The 16,283-nt window shown below is 37.1% G+C and overlaps 1 protein-coding gene across 24 annotated transcripts in view; it reads left to right on the top strand.

Annotated features, from left to right (window-relative positions):
• DLG2 (discs large MAGUK scaffold protein 2) overlaps positions 1-16,283 on the top strand; it is a 1,037,827-nt gene that overhangs the window by 633,124 nt on the left and 388,420 nt on the right. For all 24 annotated transcript variants that reach the window (XM_074917829.1, XM_074917850.1, XM_074917842.1 and 21 more), the window contains one exon: positions 5,211-5,261. In XM_074917829.1, the coding sequence (XP_074773930.1) occupies positions 5,211-5,261 (51 nt within the window). The remainder of the gene's footprint in view (positions 1-5,210; positions 5,262-16,283) is intronic.

Raw genomic sequence — 16,283 nt, 5'->3', positions numbered from 1 at the left:
AATAATGAAGAAGTAACCTAAATCTGGAGATGGCAAAGTGCTAAGTAAGAGTCACTCTTTGGTCTTGCTGATAAAACAGAAATCACGAAGGGCTATTTAAATCTTATACTCATTGAATTACGCAAATGGCCTTGATGGTTCTGAAATGTAAAATGGATAGTCTTAATTATGCACCAAATTAAAAATTTTTAAAGGACAAATATATCCTACGGTTACTTGTACAACAGGAATCTGACATTCTAGTCTGGTGAGGTTTGGGTGGTTAGGCAACTGGTGAAACCTTACAGCCAAAAGAATTAAATTTGCACGTTGAGTGAAAATCAGTGGCAAGGTAGTTATCTTCCTATGCCTATGATAATAGAAGTAGAAGAAGCAGTCTTCTTTATTGAAGACAGCTGAAAAACAATATCCAATTAAATATAATGAAAATCAGTTTTCTTTGTAATAAAAGTCTACAGATGTAATTTTTAGGCAAAACAATATCTTCTTGAAAATAAGACTAAGCATAACAAACAGCTCTAATGACATGAATTTTATTAGAAAGAATAGGTGCAGCGGTTTTGAAATATTACAGTTATAATAACTGTAAGTGTTTTAATGCTGTTGTTGCCACTATTGTGATATGGTTCTTACCATTAAAACTCGTATGATGACATCTTTATCTTATTGAGTGGGTGGATGAAGCTGTAGATGTGTGGAAGTATAACAAGGAAGAATTGGACAGTGCTTACTTGTTTGAGTGCAAACAGGTCTATCAAATCAAATAATTGCAGAAGTATAAAAAGAGTATCAAATTATTATTATGAGAAAAAAGCGTATCTATAAATGTCTTAACAAAGTGACAGAGTATGTGAAAATGAAAAACCCAACAGAGTGTTTTTCTAAAGGATTTTTGAGAATCTATCACAATCTGTAAAACTGATTTTAATTAAGGGGCTACTTCAGCTGCTTTTGTCATCCTAAAACTGCACTAATTGAGAGAATCTTCCTGGAGAGTCAAAGTGAAGTTCTTCACATAAGGGAACAAAGAAATTTTAGTTTGTCATGTCCTTATTTTGGAGTTCTTTGTGCTGGTCTTTATTTCAGGTTTTTCTATAGTATATAAAAAAACTCTTTTTACCTGTTCCTTATTTCTCATTCTCCTGAAAGAACATGTCATCTGAAGATGACATTCTTAGAAAGATAAGTGAACTCTAATAGTGATCAGAGCTTCACCAGGAAATCTCTCTTGAATGCTGGACTCTAGATAGTTACCATACATTCACCTCTTTCTTAAAGGCCTTTTCTTGTCAGAAGTTTGGGAGTCCTCCAGTGTAATAGGTGCAGCAGTAAATGAAAGGCAACTGTTACCTCACCTTTGCAAGTAGTTTCTTTCAACATTGGGACTTCATTATATTATCATACCTTACTCTACAGGTGCTGTAAGTTCATCACACTCTGGATCACAAACATATGAAAGGTCAGGAGACTGAGAATCCTTCTTGCATCAGACGTGTATGTGGGTGATGCTGTTTCTGAACAAGGCAACAACGGCCCCCAAAGTTATCTAAAGGTTTCCTGAGGACCTGTTCCTTATGTAGCACTTATGTATCTTTGCCCTGGTCAACAGTATCTTTTTTTGTTCTGCTGGAAATAAAGCACGTTCCTGGATGAGGCATTTTAATTCCAGACTCTGTGCCTTGAGGAAGGAATGTGGTTGATTGTGTCTTCCCATGGACCTCATCTTGTGCATTTTACACACTTCTGCCAGAGTCCTCTGGGCCTGTTACTGTCAACTCTTTCTCCAAAGAGGGGACATCAGTATCCTGAATCAGAGAGGGAAGCCAACAGCAATGTATCTTGGCTTTGAGCTTTTGGAGAAGGGTAGAGAATGACTTGTTCCTTGTGGACATCCTAACCGGTTGGACTTGTGGGAGCAGGTGCTGGATATCGTGCTGTGCATGTGCTGCCAATTACAGGTGCAGACAAGCCCAAAAAAGCAATTGGAAAAGCTGCTAAACCAGAGATCTGGCCTTTCACTGGTGTAAAATTATGAAAGACATATGGCATCCCTTAGCAGAACTTTCTTACCAGTCTATAGTTAGGAGTAATGCAGAGAAAACACATTTAAGGGAAGTGCTCACCAAACTTTACACATCGTTTTTAAACTCTATTTGTACGTAGTGAAAGGAAACCTCAGGGGCACAATTCATCTAGCCTACCTGAGATTTCTAGTGTAGGATGAAAGAAATTAAGACCTAAAAATGCCTGTTTCTTCTCACTGGGTATAAAGAGATCTAGATGACTACCTCACATTTCAGCATCATAAATATCAAAATTTAGTTGAGATTAAAGTTATCTGTTGTGTCAACCTTGCACTCCTGAAAGATGGGAAAGAATATTTCCAAACTGACTTGGAAATGCTGATGATTACTTTGACTGTGGAGGAGAAGAGAAAACCATATGAAAACATTTTTCAGTTATGTAAAATCATACAGGCCATAGGAAATATTGCTGTGTGTTCTTGCCGCAGTCTAATATAAAAGCAGAATTCAGAAAACTCATGTAAAGAGAGACGCAGGAACAGGTTCCCATTGCTCGCAAGAAATTTAAGTTGGAGATTCAGACCACTTGTTCAGGTGCTTTGTCACGCCAGAGACTGTCAAGTTAAAATGGGCAAAAACAGAGGGTATGTCCGTATGCTGCTAAATGAAGGGACCGACAAGCCAGTTCCAGCACTGGAGCCATGATTCTCCTCCTGTTTAACTGTTGGCTCACTCTTTGGCTATTTGTTTCCAGCAGGCTCCAGACAGAAACAGCCTTAAGCACTGAGACTTGGCTGAAAATTGACTCTAATTTAGCAGTGTAGGTGCAGTCAGAGAGTCTAAATATGAAAAAAAATGGTGCTAGCAATGAATGGTACTGTATGCGTCATCATTCCACCTACCTCAGGTAGGTGCAGTATCTTATTAGATCCTTTACGAAATAACTGCATTGGTCTTCTGAGCAACCAGCAAGAAAAACAGGGCAGTGATCTGTATATGTAGATATAGATGCTTAAATAACAAAAGGAGTTGGATCAAGGTCAACTTTTAAATTCTTATCATCCCTGCTGCTATGGAACCCGATAATGGATCTCTTCTGCGATTAATGGCAATTTGAACTGAAGACCTTTTTGTAATCGTGGCTGTAGATGATAAAAGGAACCCCTCAGATGACCATAATCAAGATATTGTTTATGTGCAAATACAAATTGAGTATTCAGCTTGTTTTCTCCTTTCATGTTTATACAGAGGTTGCTCACTTCTCATGTCCCTCTTTTTCTCATTTTGCTGCACTAACGAGTTTTTAATGCAAAGGAAAAGTGATTATAAGCAGTGAAGCAAAGACAGCTTTATAGAGCAAGACTGAGGAATTGAAGACATAGATCAGAGCTATCCACCAACCTCAGATAAAAGAGAAGTTCATGAAAACAGAGACATATAGATAGCTTTGATTTCATTACCATTAGACAAGAAAAGATGAAAAATTGAATAGCTATAAAGCTGTTCATACCTAGTAAGTTGCCTGTATTAATAAAAGTCTATTCAAAAAGCATTAAAGTGGTAACATAGAACAGGAAAATATAGTAAAATTTTTATGCGTATCTGTTTAGTGTAGTGTAATGTGATTACCAAATTGTAATAAAGTAAAAAATACAAATATTATGTATGTATTAAATATTTTATTCATTGATGCTGTGTTTTTGATTCATGGATAAGCATGGATTATTTGTTTGGACTTTACTCCCTCTCCCTCTTTCCTTTTGAACATGGATTCTGGGGATTGTATTTCTCTTACTGATTTCATGGTTTATCAGATCTTGAACTGCAGACAAATTAAATAGTTGGTGGCTTTTATAGGAAGCTTTTGTTTGGTAGATGCATATACTTAGTTATAATATTCACAAGAGAAGCACCTAATTACATTTGAAAGGTGCTTGACTAGATAAAGAATGATTTGTGTACAGTGTTTTGTGATTGCAGTTAGAAAGCTAATATAGAAAATTAGCAGCTGGGAGTGGGGAGGAGTAATAAATGTTCTTGTTCTGAGAAATAACAGATTTGTTCCTCCTAGATTAGGTCAATCTTAATGCTTCAATTCAGTCTTGCTCTTATGATTTTTTTTTTTTCATTAAATATAAATTAAGTAAAACACTAAAGCAAAACTGTTTTCCAAATATCCTATCATCACAAAACCTAAAATGTCATGATTCATGGGCAATACCTATTATTATTGATGAATCAATATTTTCTGGCCAAATAAAAAAAATGCTGACTAGCTGTAGTTAAGGGACACTTAGAAATTCTTCTCAGATTGTAATAGAAGTATTTTCATTACTCTGCAGTTTACTTAGAATATAATCAGCTTTTGTAGCTTTCTCAGATGCTGTACACTACCCATTTAAGAAATGAGGAAACTAAGAAAAGGGATATTAAGTGAGTTGCCTAGAGGGACAGAAAAAATCCATGTCAGACTGGAACAAGTTTTCAGAATACTGCTTAAATCAGTGTCATGTCTTCAGCTGATAGATTTCTTGTCCAGTGTAATCCATTTTGGTGCTCTACGTTTTGTAGCTTAATTTATTTTGACACTGAAAATCAGCGTAAGAATTACATTAACATTCTGTGCCTTTTTGCCATTCAGCTGTCTATTGCAAAGGTCCTCTGTCATGTTCTTGCCCTAGGTTAATATAGTAAACAAGATGTATTTCGGTATATGTATCAGTGAGTGATTTTTACATAAGTACTATGAATTTCCTGTCTGTTGTTGTACTGCACAGTAAATTGGAGCTCGTAAGGCAATGAATAATTAATCTTTCTTCCATTTGTGAGAATAATTTTTAGAAACAGGTCTTCTATTTTTGACATGAAACTATTACCTTGGAAACTATTTAAACATTTGCATAAAGTCCACAAAAACACTACATAAAATACCAGTCATATTATGTAAGTGGCTTAGTTATCCGCTCTTTCAGTGTTTCACGTGCTGAACTTCTACTGTTTTTAAGTTTATAGTCTTGATGACATGCCATTTAAAGGGGAGCTAAGTAGGCTATAATTTAGATAGCCTCACCTATATGTTGAAAAATGTTCTTCAGTAAACTCCTCATACTGGAATATCTGTACAATATCCCTACCAAATTACCTTCCATGTGCATTTAAGGAATTTTTTGATTTTATTTTCTTTAGGTCAATGGAACAGAAATTGAATATGAATTTGAAGAAATTACTCTGGAGAGGGTAAGTATAATTTACTCTTCTCTTAAAGGAAAAAATATAATCTGTAATAAAAATAATGCTATTACTTATGAAATTAAAACTGGTTAAGAATGAAATTATTTCTATTTTGAATAAAGATGTTCACTCTTTATTACAAACTATGAAAATGTCAATGATACAACTGGATAACCCTTCCATGTTTTTAAGAAGCTTCAGGTATAGCTACTTGCAGATCAGAATCCAGAATGCTTTTTTCTCCCATAACTATGTCAGTGCTTGACTAGGTGTTTGATTATTGGGAAGAGCCCATGTGACTTGGTAACTCCCTTTTAACTTGTGCACTGGAACTGTGGCATCTTTTCTCTGTTAACCTCCTTGATTTCCTTGCGTGTGCACATAATAGAAGACGTGGAGTTATATACTATAAAACAAAAATTGCAAAAGTGTTTTTAATGTTCAGGAGACTATATAAAAGCTATAGACCATATCTATGTGTAAAGGATATGCTTCCACAAGTATGAATTATGTGAACTATAATCAGGGCTGGCAGTGAAGGCTTTGTTGGTAGTGTGGTTTAAAAGTAGCACCAGAAAAAAAAAAAAAAAAAAAAAAAAAAAGACATATTTAAAATTTGTGCTGCATAATAGCTTCCTGGATGTGGTGGTGGTTTTTCCTTGTCTTTTGGTTACATAACTGTTTTCTTTAGACCGTGGACTTTCTTTGCCACAAGATCAAGACCAGATTGGCTGCATATTGTATGAGAAAGAAATTGTCATGTGTCATAATGCTTATAAAGATTGTCATTGCTGAATTCCTTCCATATTCTGCCAACATCCTGGTAATGTGAAGTTTTGTCATCTTGAATCAAACACAGTTAGGCTTCCTTCTATATAATATGTTTGAATGCAAGGCCAAATTTACCAAGATGTGACTGATGCCATATGAACAAATGCCTGTAAGGTAGCAAATTACCATTAAATTAGATACTTAGATTATATAATTCATTGCACTTTTTCTGCATGTTATATTTTTAATTGTCCAGGATAATGAATTCCATAACCATTCAACTTAAAGGGATACAAGTTTATGTTCTCATTGATTTGCTCTCTCAGGCAAATTATGAAAGAGCAATATATCTTTTTACCATAGCCATCCTCATAACAGATAACATATAAGGTTATAGGCACTTTTTATCTACTGTCTCTCAACTTATTTGCGCATCACTAGTTATTCATTCGACTAGAGTTTCCAAAGGTCACTGAACAGAACACATGCCCCCTGGGTGATATTTTGAAAACCACTTTATTTTTAACAGATGTGTAAGTTATCAATGTACATACTGCAGAACAAATGTGATTTGCATCTCCTGTACCTGTCTGCTATAGATACTTGGTTATTCGTAATTTAATACAACATAATATCAGTTGAAGACTGAACAGCAATAGCAAAAAAAAGCTACAGATTTTAATGAAGGATATTTCACTTGTTTTCTGGATGCTGCTGAATCTGTGGCTTCTGATTATTACTGCTTGAAATGTTCTGTCACATGTATCAGTGTTTTGTCTCAAAGGCAGAGTACTGTGTCTGCTGGTTTCTGTGTGAGATATAAAACACAAGTGATTGCCTTTAAATAGCTGTCATTTATGTTAGACTAAAAGCATTTGCAGAAGAAAGACATTCTCCATGTTGATTACTCATTTTCTTCCACAAAACTGCTTTTAAAAATTAGATGGAAAATCATCTCTCTGTATTTAATGGCAAAGCTGCAAAATGTATTAAGGTTGCTGCTGCTGAGAGATAAAAATGTAGTTTGCCCATATCAAACAGTTGGTAATAAACTTTCCATTTCAGTCCAGTTATCCAGGTTACAGAATTCTGCATCCCCAAATCCATCAGATATTTTCTTCATGTCATTTATCCTCGTTTTTAAATAGTCAATATAATTTAAGGGATTTTACAACATAAAAGATAAATTGGTTAAAGGTGTATTACGGCTTTTGTACTCTTTCCTGCTTTTTTTTTACAGCAGAATGAAAGGGAAGGTGGTAAAGAATTTAATACTTCAGAGCATCTCCCAGTCTCTATAGACTTGTCATGGACAATATTAATTGAATTGTAGGAGGTCACCTTCATGCATAGGTGACATGAATTTGTGGGATGTATTCCTGAAGAGTTACTGGCTTAGGTATGATCCTTACCCCAGGATGAAGATATAGCTCCATCCCTTGGGTTAACATAGGACCACTGTGTGCATGTTGGCAAAATGCATCCCATGTGGAGCTGGGGAGCAGATGAGCAGGGTCTCCAAAATGCCAGAAGGAAACCCTGCTAAGGGACTGGGGGGATGGACAGTGCAGAGCTTGCTGAGCATCACCGAGCTGCCTGAGACCCAGCTGGTGTACCAAGAACTGGCTGTGAGGATACAGTGGGCTTGTGTAGAAAGCTTTTTTATTTTTCACTCCTTGATGTAATGTTGTTCAGTTGTTTCTATTTAAAATTTTGTGTCCTAGTTTACAGTTTAACAAGATTTGTGATTTGAGCTTAAAAGGCTTCAGTGAGAGCTCACAAAGAAGATGAATTTAAATCTGTGATCAGTGCTGTTCCAGGAGTTAAGGAAGTTGTAAGTATGCCTCTGCCAGCCCCCCTCCTTAGTGGCATGCTCTTATCCTTTTACTCTTCAGTTGTGCCAGCCACTTATCAGGTACCATCACCAGTCCCTGAGCCCAGAAGAATCACTGATAAATAAGTGATCCTCATTCAGGCTCTCATAAGAACCTACTTGAGTAACACAATTACACAGTTAAGAGAAATCAAACAAATTCTCTTCTCTAAAAGAAAAAAAAAAAAAAAAAAAAAAAAAGGACAATTTTTATTTCTTCAACTACCTCAGAGAATGTGTGAGATTCTCTGCTAACTTACAGGCATAAAATGCAGATCCAGGTGTAGACTAAGACTTGGTGATTTGTAATAAACTACAATGCCCAAATGCACACTTAGACAAAATTCCTTAAAGTAAGCCATTACCTTGCTCTAGCTTGAATATTAAAGATAACATAAAAAGGAAACTCTGCATAAAATGACTCATATTAGTGCAGTGATGTTAGTCTTCCATTACTGCAGGACTTGAGAAATGTATCCAGTGCTATCAAGAGACCATTTGCACTTGTGAATCAGTGGTCCAGTGTAAGAGATAACTGAATAGACTCTGTGACAAAGCCTAGCCTAACTTCACTAAGCTGGATGAAAGTTTTAATTTGATTGACTCCTTAGTATGGTGCTGTGCTTGGAGACATGTGCTGAAGAGAGGATTTTAATAGAAGTTGATGGAATATCAGCTCATATCAATAGTTCCCTTGAAAAAGAGTAAAGAAAGACAGTGGGTCCCTTAATGATTCATGTTGGATTCATGCCGAATTCCACATCTGAGTTCAGGTCTCAGTACATTTTTGCTCATCTAACCTTGCCTATTCCTTAGGTGTTAAAGAGGGCAGTTATGATTAGTAAAGCTGTTTTCACAGAATCTTTTGATGTCTCAGCATGTATTTTCATTCTGTATCTGTCTAAAAAGTAAAATTATATTACTTTTTGTGGAATAGACTGGTTAGAAAAATGTAATTTTATGAACACTGGAATTTAAGACATCGAGTTCCCCATGCATTTGCATCATGAGATTGACTGACCTCGGTATCTGAACTGGTCAAGCTCAGACTGAGAATTTTCCCAAGGTTGGGACATGCATGAAGTGTCTCTATTTCTTTTTCTTTAATACTCCTGTGGATTCTCTGGACCATGATAACAATTCAGGTTATACTGCAGAAAGTCTCTGTTTTTAATGAACCACATTGTTTTACAAAGTTTTTAGGAACTTACTGTTTTGTTTCCTCCTCACTTTTTTTAAAAAAATGATATTCCAAAAGATATTCCAAAAGAGTCAATTCTCAATAATGATTTATCATCTGGGACTGTGTGCTGATAACTGATAAATTTTATTCTGTAACCACCACATGATCTGTTCAGTGGAGAGACTGAAAATCTACTCTCTCTTCTCTCCTTTGACTTGACATTTCAGTGACATCAAGTGCCATGAGAAGACTTAATTTTTCTAGTTCAAGATTATTGTTCTTTCATTTTCCACCAAATTCAAGGGTCTGTTCAAATCTGAACTAGAAAGGCTAAAACTGTAATCATAAGTAAACTTAAAGGGCAAAATTTAAAAATCCTGAAGAAACAGTAGAAAAAATCAATCCTTGTACATTTTGATAGAGAAAGGAATTTATTTCAGGCCTGGACTTTTATTTACTCTGGTGCCTTGTAAACATAAGAAATAATTACTATTGTACTATTAATTATGCTGTTTTCATCGCTGATTTCCTTTCTGGAAATGCAGAAGCTTGCAAAAATATAAAGAAGTGCATTTCACTGAACACTGAAGAGCAGTGGGAATTGGATTGTATTCAATGACACAAGAGTTTTAATTTGACTCAATGTCTTATTTTTATATCTATCTATCAATCTTGTTTTATCAGAGATCATAGAACATGGAATTGTAGAGTAGTTTGGGTTGGAAGGGACCTTTAGAAGTCATCTAGTCCAACCCCCTGCAATGAGCAGGGACATCTTCAGCTCGATCAGGTTGCTCAGAGCCCCGTCCAACCTGGCTTTGAATGTTTCCAGGGATGGGGCACCTACCGCCTCTCTGGGCAAACCCTGCCAGTGTTTCACCACCCTCATTGTAAAAAATTTATTCTTTCTATCTAGTCTGAATCTACCCTCTTTCATTTTAAAACCATTACCCCTTGTCCTATCACTACAGGCCCTGCCAAAATGTTTGTCCCCATCTTTCTTATGAGCCCCTTTAAGTACTGGGAGGCCGCTCTAAGGTCTCCCCGGAGCCTTCTCTTCTCCAGGCTGAACACCCCCAACTCTCTCAGCCTGTCCTCACAGGGGGGGTGCTTCAGCCCCCTGAGCATCTTTGTGGCCTCTTCACGCACTCAAGCAGGTCCATGTCCTTCTTACGCTGGAGGCCCCAGAGCTGGACACAGCACTGCAGGGGGGAGCTCACGAGAGTAGAGGGGGAGAATCCCCTCCCTCGACCTGCTGGCCACACTTCTCTTGCTGCATCCCAGGATACGGTTGGATTTCTGGGTTTCAAGTGCACATTGCTGGCTCATGTCCAGCTTTTCATCCACCAAGATGACTGTTTGCTTGTATGTCTGCAGAATAAGTTTTCCACTGTTAATCAGTAGCGTATCTGCTTTCTGCCTTTTTTCAAGGTGTGACACACCAGTTGTTCATGCATCAGTATACTTTGACCTCTCAGGAATGAGATTGTAGGACATTTCAGTGACAGGAAAGTCCTCCTTTATGTGGTTCAGAAATAACAAGAGTGGAAGTGAGTGGTCAAGAAATGGCCACTAGGAAGAGGTATTTTCAAAGTTTAAAAGCTTATGCCCATAGATACATGCCTTCTGAGAACCCAGAGTGCACAAATCAATATCCAACCATCAACAGCCCCCGTGGAGTGGTCTGACATCTTCCAACAGGAGAAAGTAAATCTTTTAAAGTGAGTCTCCCTTAGGTATCTGTTGAACTCCTCCAAATGCAGTGTTGCTTTCTGAGTGTTTATTTCTGCAGAACTGCAGATGTTTTCTTCACTGCTGGAAGCTTTTTGCCTGGGTGCCCTTATTACTTTTCTTCTTTGCTAGCCTCTGCCTGCTTCCTAAGTGAGAGTAAGTGGTAGTTATTCTTGCTGTCTTGGACTGAAATAAATTATAATTCAAAGGTAGAATCCTTCCTATTGACTAGTTTATATCAGGTTTATAGCAGAATAGTGACCTACGGGTGCTTATTGCCATAAAGCTCACCCACTGGAATTTTTTCACCTGCAGGATTTTTTCCTGGAAGGGGCCAGCACAGACTGCCTACAAGAAGAGGCAGAAGTATGAATGTATGGAACTGAGTTACAGGCAAACAGAAAATGTGAATCCAATCTTTTTTATTGTTGTGCAGTTTGAAAAACTGATCTCTTGGGTATGCATATAGAGTCTTTGCAGTGCATTTCTCTGTGTATGTGTAACACAAAGTTCTGTAAAATGAAAAAAGAAATGAAGAAAGATCCTTGAAAATACAAGTGTAGCTCATGCAATCACTGCAGGAAATTCTCTTATGCTTTCTAATTCCAAGCATGGCTTAGTTTAGAGTTGACACTGATAGGTGTTTGTGTCAGTGGCTGTTGTTTACCTTCAGAGAGGTTTGTAAGCACTGGAGAGGGCAGACTCTCTGGCCTCTCACTGCGATGGCTTAAGCAAGGTCTGTGTTCTCCTTTCGTCTCTTGTGCTTTACCAGATTTTGCTTTGACCTTAGGCTGTGCAGGAGTGAGCTGATGAAAGAAGCTGAAGGAGCCTGGTGTGCAGTCCTGCTAATGTGACACTGAAATACCAGGTCAACATTTTCCAAAGCAACTGTAGAATTTGGTTGCCTCAGTTCAATGACCTAAATTAAGATTCCTTGGAACAGTCTGATTTTTTTGTAACATTACTCACCCAGAGCATGTGACTTTGTCACCTCAGAGCAGCCCTAATTTGGCACCCAAAATATAACTAGTTACTGGAAAACTTTGTTCTTTGTTCTTGTTCTGTCAGAGTCATTATGCTGAAACTATTCCTGGTTGTAGAGCTGTGCATGTCTTGGGGGGGGCCTGTTCCACCTGTGATTGGTAGAAGTACAAAAGGTGCCAGTCTGGAGTACATGTGGAAAGGCAGAAGAGCCGGGAGAGGGAGGGGTGTACCTTTTGGGGGACAGAAGCTCCTGCCCTGTGGTGTTAGCTGTCATCCTCCACATTCAGTGGTCTGGGACTGGAAACAATAAACTCACATAACTGTCTTGCTGAAGACTATTGGCTAGAGAAGTGAAGGAACAGCTGCTAATATTATATCCCTCTTAGAGATGTGAACGGAATATTTTTATTTATTGTCATTGCTGTTAACAGTTGCATCGTTACCAGGTTGGGAGTGTGGTGAAGTAGAACAGGTGAGCTGCCCACAGTTGTCCTGAAAGCAGACTGCAAAGATTAGTCTGTTTAATGTCCTCTACAGATAGGTATGATCTGGACTGTTTCAGAATATGCACTGCCAGAGAATTTGAGTTATCCAGGGCAAATGCTAAAAAAGCACGTGGCTTTCCATTGAGCCTCTGTTTATGAGGAAGATATGCCCTATATTTCATCACTGCTACAGCTGGCAGAGGCTGCCTCCTTTCCCAGCTGTGGATTTGCAGCATTTCTCATCCCAATAGTCACAACAGAAAAGCTGCAAAGGCACAAAAAAGGAGATGAAGGAGGTGGAAAAGGCTGTAAGTGACTGGGGAAAAAAATTTAACTGCTACACTGTGGTTAGGAAAAGAAGCTGAAATAATACCATACATTTAGCTCCCTCTGGGTGCCTATCAAAGAAATTCTTATTTTCATATTGTTATCTTAGAATCTTGCTTTTACATCTAAGTGTCTGAAAAACATTCCAAGGATGCTAGCTCAGTTAAATCATAATAGTGCATTTTCTTGGATTTATCACGGCAATGCCATTTAAACTCCTTTGAGGGCATTATCTCAGTGAAGGATATCCCCTCCCATGCATGTGTGCTGGCTTTATATTTCAGATAGAAAAAAATACATAGTTTGGATTTACACTTGATGATTCAAACTTTTCAAGGCAAAGAATATTACTATTAATTAAGCTTTATGCATTTGTATATTTATTTTTGAATGTCTGTGTATTCACTGGTTTTAGTAATTCATACAGTGGTTTCTAGATATTTCTTTAGTTGAGGGGTTCACAGATTGTTTAAATGAGTCCTTATGTCCAGGGATGGTTATAACAATTTTCTTGTTGTGTGAGAAATTCCAAATAACTGAATATTCTGTTATGAAAGCTCACTGTGATGTTTTATCATTTTCAAAATAGTTTGAAGCTTTGAAGAATGTTCAAGCAGAAGAAGAAAATTGGAGTTTGTTTGATAGATTTTTTAAAAATTTAATAACAGTCACTCGACACACTGAAACATTTTGTTCCCAAAGGAATAAAAGAAATTTCATTCTCCGACATATTGCATCACAAGCCTGAAGTTACTTAAACTCTCTGCATTGAAAGCTCAGAGAATTTGTTCAGGGAAAGCATGTCAGTAGAAAATACAGATGCTAGAAAGAAAGCATTAACACAGTACTAGAAAGTATTCTGAAACTGGTAGAAACAAATTAAAGATCAACTGCAGAAAAAAATTCCCCAGTAGTCGTAATGGTGTATATTCCATATCAAAAGTGAAGAAAAGTTGAAAAGTTAAGCAGCATTTAAGACTTCAAAACCTACCTATGTGAATACAGGAAAAAGAATTATTCATGTTCATCTCTACCTGAAAATTATCACTTTAACTGCCAAGATCACTGAGGCCTTGAGTTACCTATTATGTGAAAAGTTATTTCATGCAAGTCACAGCTGCCTAGAGGCAGCATTTTGCTGCTGCTTCTTTTAAATTATTATTATATTGACATCTTATTTTTCAAGTAATATCACTCATTTATTGCCTTTCTTTCATTTCCTAATCACTTGCCTTCACCAGATAGTTTGCAGTGAGTAATTCTGCTGCTTTTTTGTATTATTTACAGCTTTACATGAAAATTGCCTTTACTTTAGATGTAGCTCTTTAGGATGTGGCCTTTCAGCTTATTCACTCTATTTACTCGGATGAAGTCCAAGCTTTATCTCACTCCTGTTTGCTTTTTGGAAATTTGAGCATCTAACGCAGACTGGCTGTGAAGCTGCCTTGGTAGTGAGAGCTGAAAGCATCCCAGAGGTCTCTTGTGCCATCCCAGGGTAACCGCATAGTATGGGCAGAGTGAAACTCCCTCTGCAGGTGCAAATCTCACTGGCTCGGAGAGACTTTTACAGAGTTTGCAGAATATTGCAGTTTCTGAAAGGAATACTTAAAGTGTGCAGTACATAATGTTGTTCTAATGAAAAAAACCCACCTTTGCACAATGAAACAGGGCAGCCTTTTGGAGCTGTATCCTAAGGCCTCCAAGCTGATGCAGAAAAGCAAAGCTTTTCCCTCCAGTTTAGTATTTCTGCTGTTACTAGACAATAATTTTTCCTGGAAATAATTTTGCACATATAAATCCTTTACTGATTTGTGATTTTAACACCGATTTAGGGCTGTTCTGAGTGCTTGGATAACATCCCAGTTTTCAGGAAGTGCAAACAAATGGGTATTCTGCTCCACAGAGTTTAGCTTTTCCAAACTGGTATAAACCCCTTACCAGTAGAAATCAATCTAAGCGCATCACCCAAGCAAACCTGAAGTGTCCCACCCTGTGATACTTCAAATCAATCAGCACTAGTCACTAATGAGCAGAGCTGCAAGTGTGACTTCCAAATAAATATACCAGTTCTGAATAAAAGCTTCTGGAGTGCTACTAGGAGGGTATGTATATACTAAAGAGGAGTAATACATGTGCCTGGAATGCTGCTTTTCCAAGAAAGCATGTAGGAATCTTCTTGCAGAAAGATTGAGAAAGCAGCGCAGGAAAAAATATGACAAACTAAAGAGCTACAAAGAAGTGGTTCAACTCAAGTTTTCACTTAGTTTTGCAATTGGCATTGGCAAATAATATGTAGTTTTAAAATGATATGTACATTTAAATAAATGAGAACGATGAACCTCAATTTACTGGTAGAAAATGAATCATTCTCGAGATGATAGTAATCATCTTGTAGCAAAGATGGTCATTTTCAAGGCAGGACTTTTAAAAAGGCATCTTTGATGTACTGGATTTGTCTCTTCAGAAAAAGCAATGTTTTGCATTGCAGAAAATTGCCTTTCATTTTTGTTATTAATTTAGAAGCAATTGTAATGCATAAATTAGGGCCACTCAACCTTGAGGAATCAGTATGCCACTTCTGTAGGGAATGACATTGCAAAGACGAAAATAAATAAAGGGGAAAAAGAGAAGGAAATAATCTGCTGGCGTACCCAGACTGAATTCCACAACTGTCATTGCTGTGCATCATAACATAGGAATACAGAATCACAATAAAAAATTCTAACTTGCTCTTTGGATGCAGCATTGCGGTTATTTTCTCTTCTTATGCAGTCGTATTTGAAGCAGTCAGAAGATCATTTGTCTTCCACTTATAACTACCATCCAGCTTCTCTCTGACTCTATGAAGGGGAGAAAAGCTCTTTCTCATCAGAAGAGGGTTGAGAATTTATCTGGGATACATTTTTGCAAAGTAGTTTTGCCCAAGCAATGGCCCACTTTGTAGCATGTAGAAGCTCTTTGGAATTATATGATATAGACCATTTTCTCTCAAATTTTTCCCTATGTTTAAAACTGCAACTAAATGTCAAATGGGTAAAGTAACCAGGTATGCTGAAGCTGTAAGTATTTGAAAAGCAATTGTGTGCTGCTCATGCATGTTTTATATTACAAGATACTGCTTTACTATAAGAATGTGACCTAGCTGGTGAGTCTCAAGCATGGCTTGAAAGTCACCTTATGTAACTTAATGTGATATATGAATTCTGATGGAATTCTATGAATAATTTAATTTTTTTGAGTGGTTTTTAATTTTGCAGACTTTAACTGGTTGCACTTGAAGCACAATACACATTTCCTATACCTCACCTGCAAAGCAGAAGAGGGGTCCTGGGAGCATACTTTCACTGTGAAAGTTCAGTACATTGCCATTAACAGGAATTAAAATATATAGGAAAAAAAAAAAAACAACCAACCTCAAACCACCCCACTAAAATAAATTACGAGCTTGTAACTTAATCTTTACTAATGTTAAATAATGATTTAAAGTGCAAATATTTATCTTAGCTGTGATGGTGATGATAATGTAACTAGTGTTTTTATCATATTTCATGATGGGGAAACTGAAGCACAGAAAAGCAGACCAGCTGTAAAAGTAGCATGAAAATACACATATCTCAATCTGTAGTCTAGTAACCTACTTTTTGAAGTCCCCTTTGAAGAGTACATAGTGAAAA

Source organism: Athene noctua, chromosome 1, assembly GCF_965140245.1.
Source record: "Athene noctua chromosome 1, bAthNoc1.hap1.1, whole genome shotgun sequence".
In the NCBI taxonomy this organism is placed as follows: Eukaryota; Metazoa; Chordata; class Aves; order Strigiformes; family Strigidae; genus Athene; species Athene noctua.
This window is presented reverse-complemented; position numbering and strand designations above follow the sequence as displayed.